Source organism: Herpailurus yagouaroundi, unplaced genomic scaffold, assembly GCF_014898765.1.
Source record: "Herpailurus yagouaroundi ecotype Mexico unplaced genomic scaffold, PumYag 419, whole genome shotgun sequence".
Taxonomy (NCBI): domain Eukaryota; kingdom Metazoa; phylum Chordata; class Mammalia; order Carnivora; family Felidae; genus Herpailurus; species Herpailurus yagouaroundi.
Genome location: NW_024412636.1, coordinates 492,690 through 511,947, shown reverse-complemented (window position 1 = coordinate 511,947; position 19,258 = coordinate 492,690). Strand labels below are relative to the sequence as shown.

Here is a 19,258-nt window from a genome sequence, read left to right as displayed (position 1 = left end):
GCGTGAACAACGTGTTTTCAATTCTTTAGGTGTATACCTAGAAGCAACATTGCTGGCCACGTGGTGACTATATGTTTAACTTTTTGAGGAACTGCAGACTTTTCCAGTGGCTGCACCATGTTACGTTGCCAGCAGCGATGTAAGGAGGTGCATTTTCTCCACATCCTCACCAGTACTAATCTCTGCACCCAACATGGGACTCAGACTCACCCCCCTCAGATCAAGAGTTGCACGCTCCACCACATGAGCCAGCCAGGCGCCCCTCCTTTACGCAGTTTTATACTGGGCTATTTGTCTTTACTGTTGCCCTGCCCTAATTTCATGGGTGACCCGGGCAAGCATCTTTGCCCTGGGGAGCCCCACCCACCTTGGCTATGAAGCGGGGATCACAGCAGTACCTTTCCCTTTCTGGGTGTTACAAGAATCTGATGAGTGCCATTAGCCAAAGCGGCTGCCCGGTAGATGTCTACCAGAGGACTTTAGAGGTGGGCAGACAAAAAGGGAACAGTTGTATGCACACGATGGTATGTTTATCCCGGATGTTCTGTACAGGTAAGAGAATGTAGATGGGAAAGATGAAATTACTGAAGGTTGACTCCAAGAGTTGATATTCATCGTTCAGTTTGGGTGCTTATCTTCCTAGATTTTGATCTTTTTAAAAAAATTTTTTTTTCAACGTTTATTTATTTTTGGGACAGAGAGAGACAGAGCATGAACGGGGGAGGGGCAGAGAGAGGGGGAGACACAGAATCGGAAACAGGCTCCAGGCTCCTAGCCATCAGCCCAGAGCCTGACGCGGGGCTCGAACTCCCAGACCGCGAGATCGTGACCTGGCTGAAGTCGGACGCTTAACTGACTGCGCCACCCAGGCACCCCGATTTTGATCTTTTTAAAGAACATCCATCGCGTAAATATTTGGTAACGCCATTTGTGTAATACAGCCCGTAGTTTTTCGCTCACCAAGAATTCCAGTCTTGTCTTCGTGCCAGTGAATATATGTTGTTAATATTTCATGGTGCAGAATATCTTTGGGACGGCACCTTTGATGTTCCCAGTCCCTGAGATCGGGCACGCGGTACTGTTCGCACACCTTCCCTGCTCAGAACCAGATTGTGTGGTGTATGTCCTTGCTTGTAGCTGTACACACTTGTCCTGGGTTTAAACATCCAGCAGGAGACTTGCCAGGTGGGAGAGCACGAACGTTTTTAGTTCGTGGCCCCTGCTGCCAAGCTGCGTGGGGAGTTGGGCCGGCGCCCACCCACCAGCGGTGTGGGAGTGCCCCTTGCCCTAGTCCTTTCCACACTGCATTAACACATTGTTCCCATCGTGGTAGGTGAAAAAAAAATAGTTTTAATATACAAAAGAAAGATTTCCAAAACCCTCTCTTTGCTATTAGTAGGATTACTTGCCAGTTAGCCTAAACGCTAAACAGTGAGTGATTCCAGAGACCACAAAATGAGCAAAGGCCAGGGGAACATTGCCTGGCTGATGTGGGAGAAAAGTAAGCCTCTTCCTGTGGACAGTCAGAGGTTTTGTCCATGGTCAGATCTTTGAGGCATGGAGGTAGTGAACGGTCGGGCAGGGGCTGTCGAAAGCGTGGAGTATGGGTCTTGCTCGTGGGCAGGCCGCGATGTAGAATGCAGCTTAGAAATTATGGACGAAGAGGTCTGCAGTAGGGATGCTGTTGCAGCATTCTGGGGCTGCACAGGCAGGGGGTGGATCCCGGGGTTAAGTAGGATTGACACTTGAGCTCGGGAGCCCCTCTTGAGAAAGGGTGAGATCTCTTAGGTCGTTGGTCCTCTGGGGAATGAGACCTCTTCTCAAATCTTTTTTTCCTTCAAAATCAATTTTTTTAATGAGGTTAAGAATAAACTCTGAAGAGGCCACGAAACGGATTTCATTCGTAAAACTGTGAGCCGGCTTTCGCAAGCCTGTGTGGGCAGAGGGAATGAAGGTGGGGCGTTAGCGTTCCTCATCATAGTCCTGGCAGGTCTAGACTGGCGCACACCCACGGCCCGAGACTCAGGGAGTGTGAGGCCGGAGGTGGCGCAGGAGGAAGCAGAGCAGGATCTGGGTGTCTGTCACACTGTGGTGGCGCATAATGGCACCCTCTCCATCCAGCACCCAGGGCTGGGCCTTATTCCCGCATTCCCACGGGAACCGCACTCGCCCCTCCCAGCAGTTGTTGCCAACCTCACAAAGTCTGCTTTGAGATTCTCCTGTTCAGGTTAACAAGTGATCATAAATTCAGATTCGGCTGCATGATTTATTCACCCAAGTCCTCTATAAGCGTTCAGTCGAAAGCTGTAATACACTTGAAGTTGAGCTTTTAAGAAAACTGTGGTGTTCACAGACTCCTTCTGCCCTCAGCCCCAGCCTGCCTCTGAGGCATCACAGGCATGGTAGGGGCGTGGCAGGTCACTATTTCTCAGGAGTGGTGGGAAAGTCCAAGTAGCTTGCAGGGGTACCTGGTAGGTCTTAGTTTCTGCTCCTCTCCTCTGAGGACTAAGAATTGTCCTGTTCTGGAATAATGTGGGTGACTCCAAGGATGTTTGTGATTGAGTTACCTTGTTGTAACGTGTGGGAACTACTCTCTCTCCCAGCCCGGTGGGGATTGGCAGAACAACTTTCCCAGATGCTGGCACAGAATTCTGTACCGACTTGCCTTTTGTCTTCATGAAACCTGGTAAAAATAGACAAGCAGTGCTTTGGTCTGGCCCTTGGGCTTTTCCCAGTACAGCAGGGGTGAGCAGGACACTTGGGCAGTGCAGTCCCAGTGAGCTACCCCCACTCTCCCTGCAGGTGGCCATGAACATCCTCAACAGTGGGCGGTTCAGCATGGGCAGCATGGTGGCTGGGATGCTCAAGAAACTGATCGGTAGGTACATTGGGGACAGGAGCCTTTTGTGGCACAACCTTGCTACTGCGGCCCCCACTCCATCCCGGAGGCTCTGCCACGTCCTCGCAGCAGGCCGGTGCTGAGCCAGGCCACTGGACAGACAGCCCAGCTGCAGGTTAAGACGTGGGCTTTGGTTTAGACCAAAAGTTTTAGTCAGTCTGCGCCCAGGTGGCTAATGTTCCCATTTCACACTCCTCTGTTTTACTTACAAAGGATGGGGGGAGCCGGTGTAGTCTGCCAGAGGTCAAGAGGGGTTGCTACTCTGACCACTAAGAACAGAGCTACTTAGCAAACATACAGATGTGAGCAGCACAGTAGTGCTATTTCTCACAAGATGCCCATTTTGTAGTGACTCAGTGGGTGAGGAGTGGGACTCCTATCACTTGGTTTCGGGATGTTGCCTTTGTTTTTTCCATTAGCATACCTGAAACCTAGAAGTTTTTGTCAGCGAACTTAACCCTGTAGGATTTTTGTTGGGCAAGGATGTCAGCTTTGTGGAAGTGACTGAAGGGAAAGGCACAGAGCTGAGGGTTACCTGGAGGCTGGTAGAGTGCTTGTGAAGTCCTCAGAGTGCAGGGCCAGGTGGGGACAGAGAGGCTTTGTTTTAGGCTCTTCTCTCCATTTCGTAGATGAGGAGCCTGAGACTCAGAAAGGATCACTCATTTGCCCGAGGCCACTCACCTGGGCCAAAAGCTGACCCTGTCAGACTCCAAGCTCCGGGCTCATCTCACTTTGCTGAGCTGCCACGGCCCCTGAAGCCGTCTGGGCCTCTGCTTCCCCTTCCCGGTCAGGAAAACTCAAGAAGCATGAGGAAGCAAGAGCTTCGTAGGGGCGCCCATGGTTAGCCTGTCTCCAAAGGATGTAGACTCTTGCGATCCCGAGGCCCAGAAGGAATGTGTGAATGTGGGTGCCTGTCTACCTCCTGAACCCATCATGGGGGCCAGACCGTGGTTGGATCACGCCTGTGAAACGTTCAGAGAACACCGCAGGGGGCGGGGCTGGCCTTTGCTGCCGACTGCTGGGAGGCTGCCGTGTCCTCTCAGGTGACCTCAGAGCTGGGCACCTGTTCACAGCTATACACAAAACAGGCTGCCCTCCTGCTCTGGTGAGGGACGGCTGGGACAGGGGTGAGCCTGCACCTCTTGTCGGGGTGCTTCTGGGGCCCTGGCTCTCGCTAGGTGCCTTACACCTTCCTCTGATAACCTTGGCAGCCATGCTAGGAGGCCGGTAGTGTTGCTCAGGGATGTTGGCTGCTTGGCCCGGCCTACTATCTGGTAAGGAAAAGCACCAGGGTCGGGCCCGACTCTAAACTCTGTGCTTGTGCCCCTGTCCACTGCTGAGGCACCCGGAGAGTGGACGGCCACTCCTCTGACCAGATACACTAGGAAGGGGCAGCGCCATCTTGCAGGGCGTTTGGTCTCAGCCGACCTGCTTCTCACAGCTCCTGCCTGAGTGTTCGCAGGGACTTGATGATAGCCTTAGGAGATCATTCTAGGATAGCCAGAAAATGGTTTGTGATGACTCTGCTCTTCTCCAGAAATGACTGCCGAATATGCCTGCACAAGGAAACAGTTCAACAAGAACCTCAGCGAATTTGGATTAATTCAGGTACTGAAGGTTGTGGGTGCTGCGTGTGTTGATTTCACGTGTGGGCGTTACACGTATGCTTTCGTGGTCTGTACTGGGGACTCTCGTGCAGCGGTTTGGAAGACGGCGAGATAACGTGCCTCCCTGTTCGGGATGCCGGGGCTTGGTTCTCTTGGGCACCGAGGCTTTGGCCTTAATTGCCTTCTCTGCTGGCTGGCACATCTGGGTCTCAGCACATGCAAATTGTTTCTCGATTGTGTTTTTTTCTGAACACCCCAGGAAAAGTTTGCCCTGATGGCTCAGAAGGCTTATGTAATGGAAAGTATGGCCTACCTCACCGCAGGGATGCTGGACCGACCAGGGTTTCCTGACTGCTCCATCGAGGCTGCCATGGTGAAGGTAATCCCCGCACAGCCCGGGAGAGAGCAAGAGCAGCTCCTTAGCTGTGGCCTTTCAGACCCAGTGTTGCCGGCCACCTTCCTCTTCTCTTTAGCTGATAGGCCAGTTTATCATCGACCCAGTATCTGTGGTGTCCCCACCACGTGCCAGGTACCGCCCTAGGACGCACGTGGAGAGACCAGGATAGCATAGGAGAAGCAGCAAAGAACAGTGCCCAGTTGAGTGCGTTTCCAGGACAGGTCAGTGTCTCCTGAGCACAGTTTGTGCCAAGTTGTCTCCCGTCTGTAGCAGATGGAGAAAAATCTAGGCCACGTATGTAATTTCACGTCAGTATAAAACAGCAGCCAAGCTTTCTTAGGACTTTTGTTGTGAGTGTTCAGCCTTCCTGTTTTTTGGGTAAATACTGGAGTTTTCAGTACCTTCATTTTGGGGAGGGGGGCGGTGAGGAGTGTTTTGTTTTGTTTTGTTTTGTTTGTTTGTTTTTAAGCTCCAGTATAAAAGAGGCATCCCTGGTTCAGGAGAAGTGGTGAGAGGAGCTCAGAGGAGAGTCCCTGCTGTGTCTCGAGGTGCTTTAGAGGCACCGTCAGTAGGTCTCTGTGCCAGGCACTTTGCATTCACTGTGCCCCCTCATCCTTCACTGACAGCCAGACACAGGGACGGCCCCTGGACGCAGCCCCTGCCCAGAGGCTGAGCTCCCAGCCGAGCAGGACAGTGACTTTGCTGTCCGGGTGCTCACGTGTGGACAGACGTGTCTTTGTGTCACCCACCAGCCGGGTGTTGGGCCAAGCAGCTCTTGTGCAGAGGAGCGAGCTGTGGGTGAAAGGGCCTGGGTGGGCAGGGTCTGGCCTCGTGGAGGAGGACAGGAGATTCCTCTGTGGAAGGTGTAGAGTGGCCCCTTCCACTGTAAGGAAGCCTCAGAGGTAGGAGGAGTCACAGTGAGTGGGGGGCCAGAGCTGGTCATTGTGGTCCAGGAAGCAAAGGACTTGCCTGAGGCCTCCCCGGGAGATTGCATCGGGGCTGCTACAGGGTCGGTCTCATCCTAGAGACCAGTTCTCCGTGCCCAGTCACCCCGCCCTGGCTAAGGCCCCCTCGTGGAAGGGACTCGGCCCTGCCGTCCCCGTGCTGACCGTGTCCTGGGTCTATGGCAGGTGTTCAGCTCAGAGTGTGCCTGGCAGTGCGTGAGCGAGGCGCTGCAGATCCTCGGGGGCTCAGGCTACATGAGGGACTACCCGTACGAGCGCATGCTGCGTGACGCCCGCATCCTGCTCATCTTCGAGGTGAGTGCCCGCCACTCCGCCCCCCACCACCCACCCTGAGCGCTCTCGTTTGTCCCTCCTCACAGAGCCCCTTCCCCAGGTGTGGAGGGGAGGCCAAGGGGCCATGCAAGGGCCTCTTCCGAGCCTGCCACTTCCGTTGGCTATGTTGAGACAAGCAGAGATCTCATGGGAGGGCCTGGTTCTGCCTCCAGGGCTCTATCTGGGTCTGGGTTTCCTTCTCTGGGTATTGAAGCAGCTGAGGGTCCTCTCCATGGGCTTCCCCAGCCCTGACCGCTCCCTGTCTAATTACTGCCTCCTTCCATGGGCTCACAAGCCTAAAGAGGGACTTCAGTGAGTGGGGAGAGGCCGAGTGGGGTAAGGAAAGGGGACGTGGGGGCCGCCGAGAAGCTCTCGGGGAGCTCATGGTCTGACTGCACGGCCAAACTAGTGCAGTGAGGGCCTGAGGTGCCCCTCCCCCTAGATCAGCTGGAGTCTCAGGAAGCAAGTGCACTGGGCCCCTGGCGGCAGAAACAACTTGGGCCTGGCCTAGGGGAGGATGGTTTGGGCCAGGCACAGGAGATGGAGTATGCCAGGCCCAGACAGGGCCTTGCCTGCCAGCACTAGGTAGAGTAAGCAAACCTTTGTGGGAGCAGCAGATAGTCCTGGAGCTGGGGCAGAAGGTAGATAAGAAGGTAGATAAGAAGGAGAGGCAAGTAGCCAGGCTGTGGAGGACCGTGGCCAATAAGCAGAGTCTGGATGTTACTGTGAAGGTGCTGGAAGCCGTCAGAGGTTTCTGGGCAGGGAGTGACTCGGGTACATTCCCGTTGTGGGAGATTCCCTGGGGCTGACATTGGGGGTGGGTTGCAGAGGTGAGACCAGAGGCCGGGTGCCCGCAGCAGAAGAGAGAGGTTGAGTCCAGAGGCTGTGGAGATGGATGGGATTTCAGGATGCACGCAGGCTGTAAGAGAGGCAGGCCCATGGACCAGGCTCGGAGCCTGAGCAATTGGTGTGGTTTCTGAAGGGCCACCTTCAGACCATGTGCAGGTGGGGCCCCGCTCCTGGGCTACCAACTCAGGGGAAGGCCTCAGGGTGTGCCCCCCACATCCCAGCCCCTGTGGTCCTCTTTCTTAGTGGATACACAGGATGTGACCAGCCTGAAGTCACGAGTCCCAAGGGCACGGGGATGCATCACATCCCTGCTGCCCCAGGAATGCTTCTTCCGAGGCCCCATTCCCTCGGCCTGGTTGAATTCAATCCTGTGTGACTGGGTGGGGCAGAAGCTCTGAGGGGCACGGACCCCTCGGTGCGAAGCAAATGCTCTAGTCTAGACTGCGAGACAGGGCATGGCTTGGCCTGCAGTCCTCCAAGCTCTCCTTCCTCTCCCATGGGAGTCTCCCGTCCATGGCTCAGCCTGGCTGTAGCGATCAGTGTCCCATGCTGGCTGTGTGACCCGCAACCCCACTGGCTCCCTGAGATAATCCCGGGGAGTAAGTGGTGTGCGTGGGCACAGCAGCAGGTACTCGGGCACGGTCGGAGGCTGCCCCGAGGAATCTGGTGGTGCCCACACAGCTCTTGCTGCGCCCTGGGCATCAGCATCCCTCCCCACTGGGGAAAGTGGCTTCTCTCATAAAGAAGCCGAAGTAGAGGCTTGGAGAAAGGAATGACTCCTGTGCAGTTGGTCATAGAGAATTGGTAGGTCCCTAGGGAGGCCATGGTTCTCTGGTCAGCCCGCAACTCCTCCCCATGGAGGTGGTAGCCAGCGTGTTGCCCTGACCCTCAGGTCACAGCCCTGCTCCCTTTGTGAGGCCGCTTCCAAAAACGGCAGCTTCTGTAGCACTGACAGGTGGGCAGTGGTGTGGCCTACCCAGTCACGTGCACAGCACAGGCAAGGCCATCCCGAGGGGGCAGCCTCTGACCTCCATACTGCTGGCCACAGGGAACCAACGAGATTCTCCGGATGTACATTGCCCTGACGGGCCTGCAGCACGCCGGTCGCATCCTGACCGCAAGGATCAAGTAGGTGCCAGCCCCACTGTCTGCTCCTCGGGTCCCACCTGCCCGTCAGAGGCCCATCCCAGGGCATCTGGAGGAGGGAGGCCGCCCTGTCCCAGTGAAGCCATGCAGTGCTCAGCTCAGTCGCAGGCTGGCTGGAGGGAGGGAAGGGGACAGGAGCCTTGAAATGAAAAGCCGGGCTCCAGAGCTTGGCCTGCACCTGCAAGTGATGGGAGGGTCCGCTGCCTCAGGAAGTCACGGGCCGCCTCCACTGGCAGCTCCTGCCTCCCACACTGCCGGGAGCTGTGTTCTCAGAACCTAGGGAATGAGAGGTACCCCTCAGGTGCTGGGCTCCCAGGCTAACAGGAGACCACTTCCTTCTCTCCCTCATGGCTCCCCTGGACCCCCGTCATGGGCTCGGAGCAATTAGAAATCACTGCTGGAACCCCGTACGGGTTGCTGAGACTATTTGCAGACTCCTTAACCCGAGAGCACCTGGGGGCCGGCTGTGACTGCTGCTTGAGGAGAGAACTCGTGTGGCTCCACTCAGAGGGACCAGCTGCTCTGACAAGCGTGCAGCAGGCCCAGGCCAGGGCAGGCGGCACATAGGTCTTGAGTAGGTCCCTTTAATGCCTTGGATAGTCCTAGGGAAGAGGTGCCCTGCAGTTCTGGTGTGCCACTAGGGACCCTGTTGCTGGGCAGTGGAAACCAGCAGTGGGGCCTGAGTTCGTGGGGCCATGGGCTTTCTGCAGTGAGCTTAAACGGGGCAATGTGAGCACTGTCATTGAGACCATCAGCCAGAAGCTTCGAGACTCCGTGGGCCGAACCGTGAACATGGGGCTGACAGGGAAGCTGGGAGCTGTGCACCCCAGTGTCGCGGTGAGTGGGCACAGCTGGCATACCCCCCATCTGGGTGCCCTTCCGGGGGATGTCCCTTTCCAGAGGGCTGTGCCCAGGGCGTTGGGGAAGATGGCCCCTGCCTGGTAGCAGAGCCTGGGCCCCAGAGCCCCAGCCGTGCCGTGTCTGGGTAGGATGGGCACCATGGGGAGGGGACACTGAGCAGTGACTCCTCTGACATACTAGGACAGCGCCAGCAAGCTCGAGGAGAATGTGTATTACTTTGGCCGCACTGTGGAGACATTACTGCTCCGCTTTGGCAAGGTACCTGGGCCCCTGCCAGGTCTGGGGAGGGCAGGCCCCCTCCGACTTGGGAGCCAGGGAGATGGGCTGTCTGAAGTGTCCGCCTTTGGGACCAGGCGTAGAAAGAAATCTTGGTCACCGTGGAGGCATGGAGTGGGGCTGGCTGTGCCAGGGGCCACTTGGGTGGGTGCCTTCCAGACAGAGAGAGGCTCCTTAGAGCCCAAATCTAGGGCTGTTGCTGCTCCCGGTGACATGAAGCACAGTAAGCACCAGCCTGTGTCTCAGTTTCCTGGGACCTGGTCTCACCTTGACCCCTGCCGAAACTGAGACAGAAGGGAAAACCGGGCATCCGGTGAGCCAGCCTCCCCCAACCCAAAGGGAGAGGCCGTGTTAGGCATGAATTGAGGCCTGGAGGTTGGTGAAGATGTGCCCGGGGAGGGAGGTCGTGGGCGGCGAGGCTCCACCCTGGGCTCTGTGCTCCCAGACCATCGTGGAGGAGCAGATGATCCTAAAGCGGGTGGCCAACATCCTCATCAACCTGTACGGCATGACGGCGGTGCTGTCGCGGGCCAGCCGCTCCATCCGAGTGGGGCTCCCCAACCATGACCATGAGGTAAGTCTCCCTGCCCGCTTAATCCTCTGAACTTTAATGAGGCCAGTGGTTGGAGGAGGGGGTCAGCGAGCGGCATGACCCAGTCAAGGAGTCTCAGGAGCGAGGGACTGGGCAGGTCAAAGGCCTCAGCCCGGTAGTGGTCCAGGAGGCTGCTGGTTTGCTGAGTTGTGGCCGTGGCCCGCACTGGCGGTCAGTTCTGAGGAGGAGGTCTGTGCTGCTCAGGACACAAGGCTACTCCCTTTTGTCTTCCTACCTGAGGGAAGAGGAGTGGGTGAGTGAGGAGGGTCCCAAAGCTGTGCCCTCCTCCGGCTGCCTTCCTTACCCTGCCCAAGGGGCCGGATGCCGTAACTGAGCACCTGCCGTATGCATTGTCCCACAATAGCCTGTGGGCACTAGGATTATGATGGCCTTCCTGCCACAGAGGAAACTAAGGCTCAGAGTGTCGCATAATTAGCTAACTAGTTGGGTCAGGGCTGGAATTAGAATAACGACTCTGGCTCCTGAGCAAGGCCTTTTGACTCTAGCCAAGCTGCTTAGTTTGGCTGATGGAGTTCCTTAAAGCTCACACACCAGAAAGGGGGTGCCCTATGTCATCTCTAGGTCTCTATGTCAACTCTTTAACCTTGGTTCTGGCAGGTTCTCCTGGCCAACATATTCTGTGCCGAAGCTTACTACCAGAATCTCTTCACCCTGTCCCAGCTGGACAAGTGTAAGTAGGGTGGCCTTGGGGGTGGGAGGGGAGGGCCTAATTCCAGGTGACTGTTGACGGTGAGCTGCTCCTGGCCCCTGTCAGGCTCCCAGGGCCTGCTGGCTGTTCACCAACCTCTCCCTTGAGTGACGGAGGGTCAGCTGGGCTGGCCTGCCGGGCAGGAGCAAAGGCTGTCAGAGTCCCCACAGGTGTCTGCCCAGCATGCCTAGCCCCAGTCTGGCAGCTGCCTAGTGAAGGTTTGCAAAGGCAGGCAGCGTTTTACCTGCCTCTTCACCCCCTGCACTCCGGAGAAAATCAGTCTGCCTTCTAGCAGAAGTCCCAGGCTTTGGCTCATGCAGCTGTTGGTCTGGAATGCTCCTCTTCTACTGTAGCCACTTGGCCAAGTCTGGGAACACCCGGCTCACATTCTTCTTCTGAGCCTTATGGTCATTTGGCCTCAAGGCTCTGTGTCACGTGTCCCCTGCAGAGCCCACCCCTGTTGCCAAGTGACGGAGGAGAGGAGCCCGTGATCGTGTACAGCTCCTGGCCCTGGGTGCTGGCATGTCTGTTACGTGCTGTGGAGGGAGACACGCTTGCTCCTCTGGCAGGCTTGCCTGGGGAAAGGGTCCTTCTCCAGCCCCTGCTCCCACAAGATCCAGGGTTCTTCGGGGTTACCAGGATGAACCCTTTGGTTTACGGGATGAAGCCCCTCTCCCTCCTTTCTCCCTGCAGCCAGAATCACCTCCTTGGGGGTTTGGAGGAAGAGGGTCACCTTCAGGACTCCCTTCACAGTGGGTGGGCTGTTCTTTGAAAAAAAAAAAAAAAGAAGTTCCAGGAATATTTCTGTTATCACAAATCTATTCTTTTTTCCTCCCAGATTCTCCAGAAAATCTAGATGAACAGATTAAGAAAGTGTCCGAGCAAGTCCTAGAGAAGCGAGCTTACATCTGTGCCCACCCCCTGGAAAGGACGTCCTGAAGCAAGAGGACAGTGTTCCTTGCTGCCCCCAAGCCATGGCCCATCGCTGGACAACTCTTTCTCCAGAAGGTGGAGGACTTGGGGTTTTTTACAAGTGGAACTGTTTCTTCCCAGTCTATACCAAAAGGGCCTTCTCCTGGCCTCAAGGTACCTCTTTAGGCTTTGCCCTGCAGGCCCTGCTGCTTGACCTGATCCCAGGTGCTGAAGAAACGGAGAGAAGGCAGTTGGTGACACCTGGGATTTGAGGGGCTTCTGCTAGTTTAGTGGGAGACGTCGCTGCCTGTGGCACGAGGCTGGCGGGGACCGGTTTCGGGCTTGGGGAGCTGCTTCTGCCGGACCACACATTCTTCTGGTGGGCTGTGTGTTCTCCAAGAAACCACCTGCCAACTGTGTACGTGGAACGTATACACTTAAAACATATACTGGGAACTAACGAAAACCAGGAAACGTAGTTTGTGTTTCAGCCTTTGCCGCACTGGTCACGTTTTTCCTCAGAGCCCTGGGATCCCCCCTCTGGTGATGACCTCCAGTTTCCTTTGTGTTCACCCCGCAGGAAGAGGAAGGCCCTGAATGCTGAGGGGCAGGTGCCCAGGCCACAATGCTCCAGGGAGTACCAAGTCCCTGTCTCTGGGCTTTCTCGGGTGATGGGTGAATACCATATGGTCGGCTGCATGACGGCATATGCTGTTTCTTGCCTGGGGCCTGCCTCCTGTCTCTATAGAAGTTGGCCTTCACTCGTGAAGGGGGGACAAAAAGGAATCTTGAGGTGACACAGACCTTTGCATTTCTCTAGACTCTTTTCTGATGTTGTTAGCCAGATGCCTTGGTCCCTGCGTGCTCACACTGGCACGCTTCCAGGCTTCACCTGGTCCTGAGAAGTTTGGGGCTCCAGAAAGCCCGCTTTGGCCATCACCTGGAGGTGGGAGGAGGCGGCCAGGCCCTTCCCTTTCCCTTCAAGTACAAGTCAGTCTGCACGGACGGCTGGCCTGAGCACTCCGCCAGGGTTTGGGGAACTAATCTTCAAGAGGTAAAAGTTTACAAGTCTTAACGTGACTTTCCAGTGAAACCTGACGTTCTTAGTGTTTTGTTCGCAGGGAAGCATTCTGTACAAAATGGAGAGTACTAACCTTCTAGTATAGTGCCAGGACCGGAGGCTGCATGGAGCACCTTTGCCAGGGAAGCATCTGTTCAGACCTCCCGCCCCGAGGGCAGCCCTCGGGAAAGGGGCTTCACTGTAGGCCTGGAGTCATGGTCGCCCCTGGCGGCAGCTGGTTCTCTGCATCCAGCTGAGTTTCAAAGGCTGGGGCCCCTGGTTCAAATCTCCCTTTCCCACCTAACGTTTCCGAGTTTTCCTTAAACACATTGTGGGGAGGAAAGGCCCCAGCATGCGTCTGTGGCCTGCTGTCAGCTGGCACTGGCTACCCACCGTGCCCAGGGAACGCGGCTTGGGAAGGCCTGCAGTGGGGCCTGGCATCACTGGGCCGGGCCAGGAGACCTTCATGCAGCCCCAGAGCCTGTTCCACAGGGAGGCAGCAAGGGCCAGACAGGAGGGAGGCCAATTTCAGCAGCCTGCCAGCATTTCCTCCTGTTTCTCAGAGCTGTTACCCACTGCCCTCGGGGCTTGTGGGAAGAAAGAAATTCATTTTATCTATCTGGTCTAGCTTTCTGAGAAAGGTTTCTCTGGCAAACCAGAGATGAGTTTCTCTCTCCTCTCTCTCCCTGAGCAAAGGCTCTGGCAACCAACAAGTCTGGATTCTCTGTTAACCTGTAAATGAGGCCCATCTTCATAAACAGGGTGAGAGGGACCCATGCTCCTAGGCTCCCTCCCTCCCCCAGAGAGGGATGGCAGCATCTTGGAATAGGAAGGGAGTCAGAAGGTCCCAGAGGTGCCCAGAGCCCCTGCCCCCAGACGCTGGCCAGGCATCCATCCAGTCCTGGGTAATGTGTGTTGGGGCTCAGAAAGCCCTTAGACCTATCTTCCGACTTCTGCGTTTTGTAAGAAACCAGACCCAGAGCAGTGAAGCGACTTGCCCAACGTCACACAGCAAGTTAGCATGACAGCTGGAATTAGAATCCAGGGCCCCTGAGTTTTCACCCAGCCCGCTAACGCCAAACTCAAATCTGACTCTCAGAAAGTCTGGGCAGCTAAAGCGAAATGGATCCTGCCACAAAACGCACAGCAGCAGAGTTCCCAACTGTCCATGGCATCGGGAGGCTCAGCCCCGCAAAGGCCTCTTACCTGTTCTGGGCTTTAGCACTGGAGAAGGGGGCAGCTCGAAGAAAAGTGGTGGCTTCCCGTACAGGTCAAAGTCCTGATGGCGCCGGTCCCACGTCCACCTCCTTCGATCCAGCACGTTAGCGAGCGGTGTGTTTTCCCTCCACTCCTACATGGAGAACGGCACAGTAAGTTAGGAGGGAGGTTCCTGTGCACACCCCGCCTGAGGCCCTACTCCTCCCCGCGCCCCCCCCCCCCCCCCCGTGGACCTCGTTCAGCTCTGTGACCATGCCAACGGGCGGCAGCCTGATGTGACGGTCGCTTTCGGTGCTTTTGTGAAGACCTGTCAGTTGGAATCCGTTGGCCGTGAGCCAGGCCTGGCGGGATTGCTTCTTGGCTTTCTTTTCTTCTTCCTCAGAGTCCTGGGGCTCCACCATGGCTGAGAGGTAATTCTGGGAGTACGTGAACCTCTTCCTTGGCTCCTAGAAACGAGGGGCAGACACGAGGGTAGAAGGGCTGGTAACAGACACGGACGGGGCCGACTAGCCCTCCAGTCTCCAAGCAGGTGTCAGAAACGGCGGCATAGGGGGGACAGAATGACAGTCCCTGACAACCAGACCTCCAGAGTAACTGAACCGTGAGGGTGGCGTGGGTGTTCTCGACGGAAGCAGCCCTCTTCTAAAGGTCATGTGCTGGCAGCCTCAGCCAAGGCTTTTCCTTCGGGGTGACGGCGACAAGAGCTCTCTAGGGAAGGCGAGGCCTCCACACTTGTGTGCAGACAGGTGCCTGGGAGCATGTGTTGAGGATGGCTTGGCTCTCCCACGTGTGGAGGATTCACGTGTAACATGGGAACAGAACACCTCTCCCTCTGGGGTGCGACCCCCCCCATCTCCTTCCCCTCACTGGTTGACTCTCTTGTGCACGTCGGAGAGTGCCTGCTGACCTCCAGGCAGCACGGTCACAAGAGGAGAGGGTTCACCGGGTTAGCTGTTACTCTGGAGTGCAAGCATCCACTGCCTCCCTCTCTGGGCCTCTCACCTTGGCCATCTCTCGATACAGCTCCTTCTTGGCAAGCTGTGTGGAATTCAGGGTCTGGATGCTGTAGTTAAAAACTGCGTCTTTGGCAGGCGCTGCGATTCTGATCACCTTCAGCACAGACTTCGGAGGCTTCTTGCCGACCTGGTAGACCCCGGCAATATTTTTCTGAAGAAAGAGACACGAGTCACAACCCGCACACAGGCCCCTCGACACCAGCTGCCAGCTTGTGTGGAGCAAGCGGACCCCTGGGACATGGCTGTGGTTCAGGTGTCACTTCCTGAGCACCAGGGTGGCCATTCCATCCCAGAACACTGCCAGAGGGCCATCGGGTCCAACGCCTCACTGTCCGGGGTGGAACTCGGGACCAGAAAGGAGATTGGCGTAAGTAAGGTCGACGTAACTAGAACACACAGCACCCAGCCACGGAGAGAATTTGTGGCTCAGATGGCCAGAAGTGGGAGAAGCTTCAGGTTTTCGTGGTATATACCATCCTTGCCCGTGGTCACCTTTCAGTGCTGACTACATAGGGAGCGTCCCCGTCTCTCCAGAGCCCCACGATGGTTTGTCAGCTCCCTTTGTGAATGAAAACAGCAGTGAGGAAAGAGAACAGTGCAGGGAAAGGTGGCGGGGCCCCAAGAGGAAGCTGCACTCCGTACTGTGCAGCACCCATAGCCTACCCTTTACTTGCCTGTGCACCTCCGGCAAAGTCACCATCTTTTGCTTTGAAGGAACTTTTTTTTCTTAACCGAAGATGGTGACCTTGACTCACATACTAACCACTACTTCAGGCCAAGCCCCAGCGTCTTAGTCTCTGAGCAGTTTGTGTAAGAGAAAGCAAAGTAACCAAGGGAAAGATTAAATAAATCTGTGACTCAGACACGAAGGAAAGGTCAAGGCAGTAGGACCCGCATGGCTGAGAGCAACAGGGACTGAAGGCAAAGGCAGGCCACACGTCATCGGGTGAGGGACAAAACTCTTGCCTTGGAGCACCTTCCAGATGACCGTGCCAGACGGGCCATCTGAGCTAGGACCCTGTGGTGGCACACACATGGCTTCGTCAGAGCACTGAGTATTTGGTCCGGTTTTTCCAGCGGGAGGGTTGGTCGGAATGAGTCAGTCTGCGTTAATAAAAGTGCAAGTCCTCAGACCTAAGGGAGACCGCTTCTTCCTTTTACGATACTTCCTGGAGTTTGAGGTTGAAGTTCCAACCAAAAGAGATTACATGAGGTCAAAACAGTGGCCAACGGTGTTTCTGGACGCCTGGCGTTCTCTGCCCTGGGGGTGGAGGCTGCAGGGAAAGTTGGACTCTTCAGCCAAAGTAACTAGATGCCTGAGGAGGAGGACCAGTATCCAAGACCAGAGGCACAAACTGAACTGAAGCCAAGCTATTGGAAGGGATGGGATAAAAATGTATCGTACATGCAATCCTAAAAGCGGCAGACGAAAGAAACAAATATTGGGCGCAACACACAAGAGTTGAGATCGGGGGCGTGGGCGAGTGAGACGCCGCAAAGTGAACTGGAATCCAGGCTCAGACAGCAAGCCTGAGTTTAGGGAATGGGAACCAAACTCAAAATGTGTGAATAACAGAAGCCCCAAAAGGAAGGGGGAAATGGGAATCAGAACTTTTAAGAAAGCAGGAACATCAGAATAGATCAGGAAACTTCCAAGCCTGGACACACTGTTCATGAAGTGTGAGACCCCAAGAGACAGCAGGCCACCTGTGAAGGGAAAAGTACCAGACTGACCTCAGATTCTACAAGAGCAGGAAACAAGGTGGAGAACTTGAACCTAGGACTGTACGTCAGTTGAGGTGAGTGTGTCAGGTGTGCAAGGCCTGGGAATTTAGGCAGAGACTTTGAAAATACACTCGGAAGAAAATTCAAAAGGGAGGAGGAAAACCCAAGAGTTTGGACAAAGGTACCAAGTGATGTTTTCTTGTCTAAAAAGGACCAGAAAAGCATAGTAACCTAGAACTGAAATCCTGGAGACTTAATATATAAAAGGGATGGTAAGGTGTGCATAGGAAAAGATAAAAGGAGGGTATTAATATAAAAAGTTTCAGGGGCCGCCTCTGGGTGGCTCAGTCATTTGCATGTCCGACTCTTGATTTTTGCTCAGGGCATGATCTCACAGTTCATGGGTTCAAGCCCCGTGTTGGGCTCTGTGCTGACAGGCCGCAGCCTGCTTGGGATTTTCTCTGTGTGCCTCTTCCCCTTTTGCACACACTCTCTCGATCTCAGAATACACTTTAATAAAGTTTCAGAATTCAGTAGGAATTTACAAAAATGAATGTGGTCTTTAGGACAGCCACCTTAGAAACCAAGAATGTGTAACTCTTAAATCTTTGGTCTAACCAAAGAAAGGAAGAATTTAAAAGAAAGTGAGCCTCAAAAGCCTAATCTAACGATACTCTCAGTAAATGGCTTGTTTGCCAACTGGCAAATCTCAGGCTAACATGCTGTCTGTACAAACTGCTTTAGGAGTGTCTGGCTGGCCCTGTCAGTAAAGCATATATGACTCTTGATCCCAGGGTCGTGAGTTCAAACCCCGTGTTGGGTGTAGAGCTTAATTACAAAATAAATCTTTTTAAAAAGAATGGCTTTAGGGGCGCCTGGGTGGCGCAGTCGGTTAAGCGTCCGACTTCAGCCAGGTCACGATCTCGCGGTCCGTGAGTTCGAGCCCCGCGTCAGGCTCTGGGCTGATGGCTCGGAGCCTGGAGCCTGTTTCCGATTCTGTGTCTCCCCTCTCTCTGCCCCTCCCCCGTTCATGCTCTGTCTCTCTCTGTCTCAAAAATAAATAAACATTAAAAAAAAAAAAAAAAAGAATGGCTTTAGACCAAAAGATACAGGGTTGCAATTAAAGGGAGGAAGAATACAAACTAGGCAAAAAGGAACCACAAAACCAAGACGAGAAAAACTGGAGTGGCATTCGGAAGACTGGACCACATAATTCAAGATAAAAATCTATCAAGAGGCACAAAAAGACTTTGTATATTGAGAAACAGAGCAAGAAGGTATAACTGTCATGAACATTTGTGCCCCTTAACAATACAGCCTCAAAGTTTATTAAGCAACTGACAGGACTGCAGAGAGAAATGGACATCTGCTTGACATCACTGGATAGTGATCAAGGAAGTCAGAATTCGAGGGGCCAAGAACCTGGAGAGAAGGAGAAAACATTGAATCCTCCCCCACCCACCCTACACAGTTTACTCTCAAGGTATTTATTTGCTGATTCCTAAATTGCTCATGAATGAGATGAATGGAGCAGACAAGAACCCAGGCAGAAAAAGCAGCCAAGAGTTTTGGGGCGCCTGGGTGGCTCAGTCAGTTGAGCAACCGACTTCAGCTCAGGTCATGATCTCATGGTTCGTGGGTTCAACCCCCCACGTTGGGCTCTGTGCTGACAGCTCAGGGCCTGGAGCCTGCTTCAGATTCTGTGTCTCCCTCCCTCTCCGCCCCTCCCCCACTCATACTCTGTCTCAGAAATAAAAGACATTAAAAAAAAAAAACAGCTAAGAGGTTCAATGTTCAGCAGGTATTTTGGAAAGTGTCACCATGCTGGGAAGCAAAAACTGGATTTCAGAGTGTGCCAAGGAGGAAGGCACCTGTTTACACCCTAAGCTTATAGTCGAAAATTCAGAAAATCTGTGCTTAGAAATAAATGCAAACAAGGGATAAGCCTTTTTAGGGGAATTTGTCCTTCATTGGCCTACTGGAAGAAAATTAAATCCTCTCTGTAGGAAGATACAGTTTTTCCTATACAGTGTTCATCATTTAAGGAAACACCCCAAGGCAATCTACCAATTCAATACAATCCCTATTAAAATTCGAATGGCATTTTTCACAGAAATAGAACAATTCTAAAATTTTTACCAAACCACAAAAGAGCCCAAGAAATCTTGAGAAAGACCAAAGCTGGAGGCATCATTTCCTGATTCAACTATATCACAAAACTATTGTAATCAAAACAGTATGGTATTGCCATAAAAATAGACACAAAGTTCAATGGAACAGAATAGAGCCCAGAAATAAACCACACATATATAGTCCATTTATAATAAAGGAGCCAGTAATATACAATGGAAAAAGAACGGTCTTTTTGATAAGTGGTGCTGGGAAAATAGGACAGCCGCATGCAAAAAAAAAAGAAAGAAATTGGACCGCAGTTCACACCATACACAAAAATCAATTCAAAATGCATTAAAGACTTGGATCTAAGACCTGAAACCATAAAAGTCCTGGAAGAAAAAATAGGCAGTTAACTCTTTGACATCCATCTTAGCAATGATTTTTTTGGATTTGACAAAAGCAAAAATAAACAAGTGGGGCTACATCAAACTAGAAAGCTTCTGCATGGCAAAGGAGACCATCAGCAAGATGAAAAGGCAACCTACTAAATGGGAGAAGGCATTTGCAAGTGACACAACCAATAAGGGGGTTAATACCTA

At 53.9% G+C, this 19,258-nt stretch overlaps 2 protein-coding genes across 6 annotated transcripts in view; one reads left to right on the top strand and one right to left on the bottom strand.

The window, feature by feature from the left end:
• The window catches only part of ACAD9 (acyl-CoA dehydrogenase family member 9), a 47,634-nt gene extending 35,290 nt beyond the window's left edge, over window positions 1–12,344 (top strand). For both annotated transcript variants that reach the window (XM_040463718.1, XM_040463720.1), the window contains 10 exons: window positions 2,803–2,878; window positions 4,437–4,507; window positions 4,766–4,885; window positions 6,034–6,162; window positions 8,078–8,157; window positions 8,886–9,012; window positions 9,217–9,294; window positions 9,758–9,886; window positions 10,523–10,595; window positions 11,452–12,344. In XM_040463718.1, coding sequence (XP_040319652.1) covers window positions 2,803–2,878; window positions 4,437–4,507; window positions 4,766–4,885; window positions 6,034–6,162; window positions 8,078–8,157; window positions 8,886–9,012; window positions 9,217–9,294; window positions 9,758–9,886; window positions 10,523–10,595; window positions 11,452–11,552 — 984 coding nt within the window. In that variant the 3' untranslated portion in view covers window positions 11,553–12,344. The remainder of the gene's footprint in view (window positions 1–2,802; window positions 2,879–4,436; window positions 4,508–4,765; window positions 4,886–6,033; window positions 6,163–8,077; window positions 8,158–8,885; window positions 9,013–9,216; window positions 9,295–9,757; window positions 9,887–10,522; window positions 10,596–11,451) is intronic.
• The window catches only part of CFAP92 (cilia and flagella associated protein 92 (putative)), an 83,419-nt gene continuing 74,186 nt past the window's right edge, over window positions 10,026–19,258 (bottom strand). For all 4 annotated transcript variants that reach the window (XM_040463711.1, XM_040463710.1, XM_040463713.1 and 1 more), the window contains 4 exons: window positions 14,806–14,970; window positions 14,037–14,249; window positions 13,792–13,936; window positions 10,026–10,139 (listed from right to left, as the gene is read on the bottom strand). In XM_040463711.1, coding sequence (XP_040319645.1) covers window positions 10,105–10,139; window positions 13,792–13,936; window positions 14,037–14,249; window positions 14,806–14,970 — 558 coding nt within the window. In that variant the 3' untranslated portion in view covers window positions 10,026–10,104. The remainder of the gene's footprint in view (window positions 10,140–13,791; window positions 13,937–14,036; window positions 14,250–14,805; window positions 14,971–19,258) is intronic.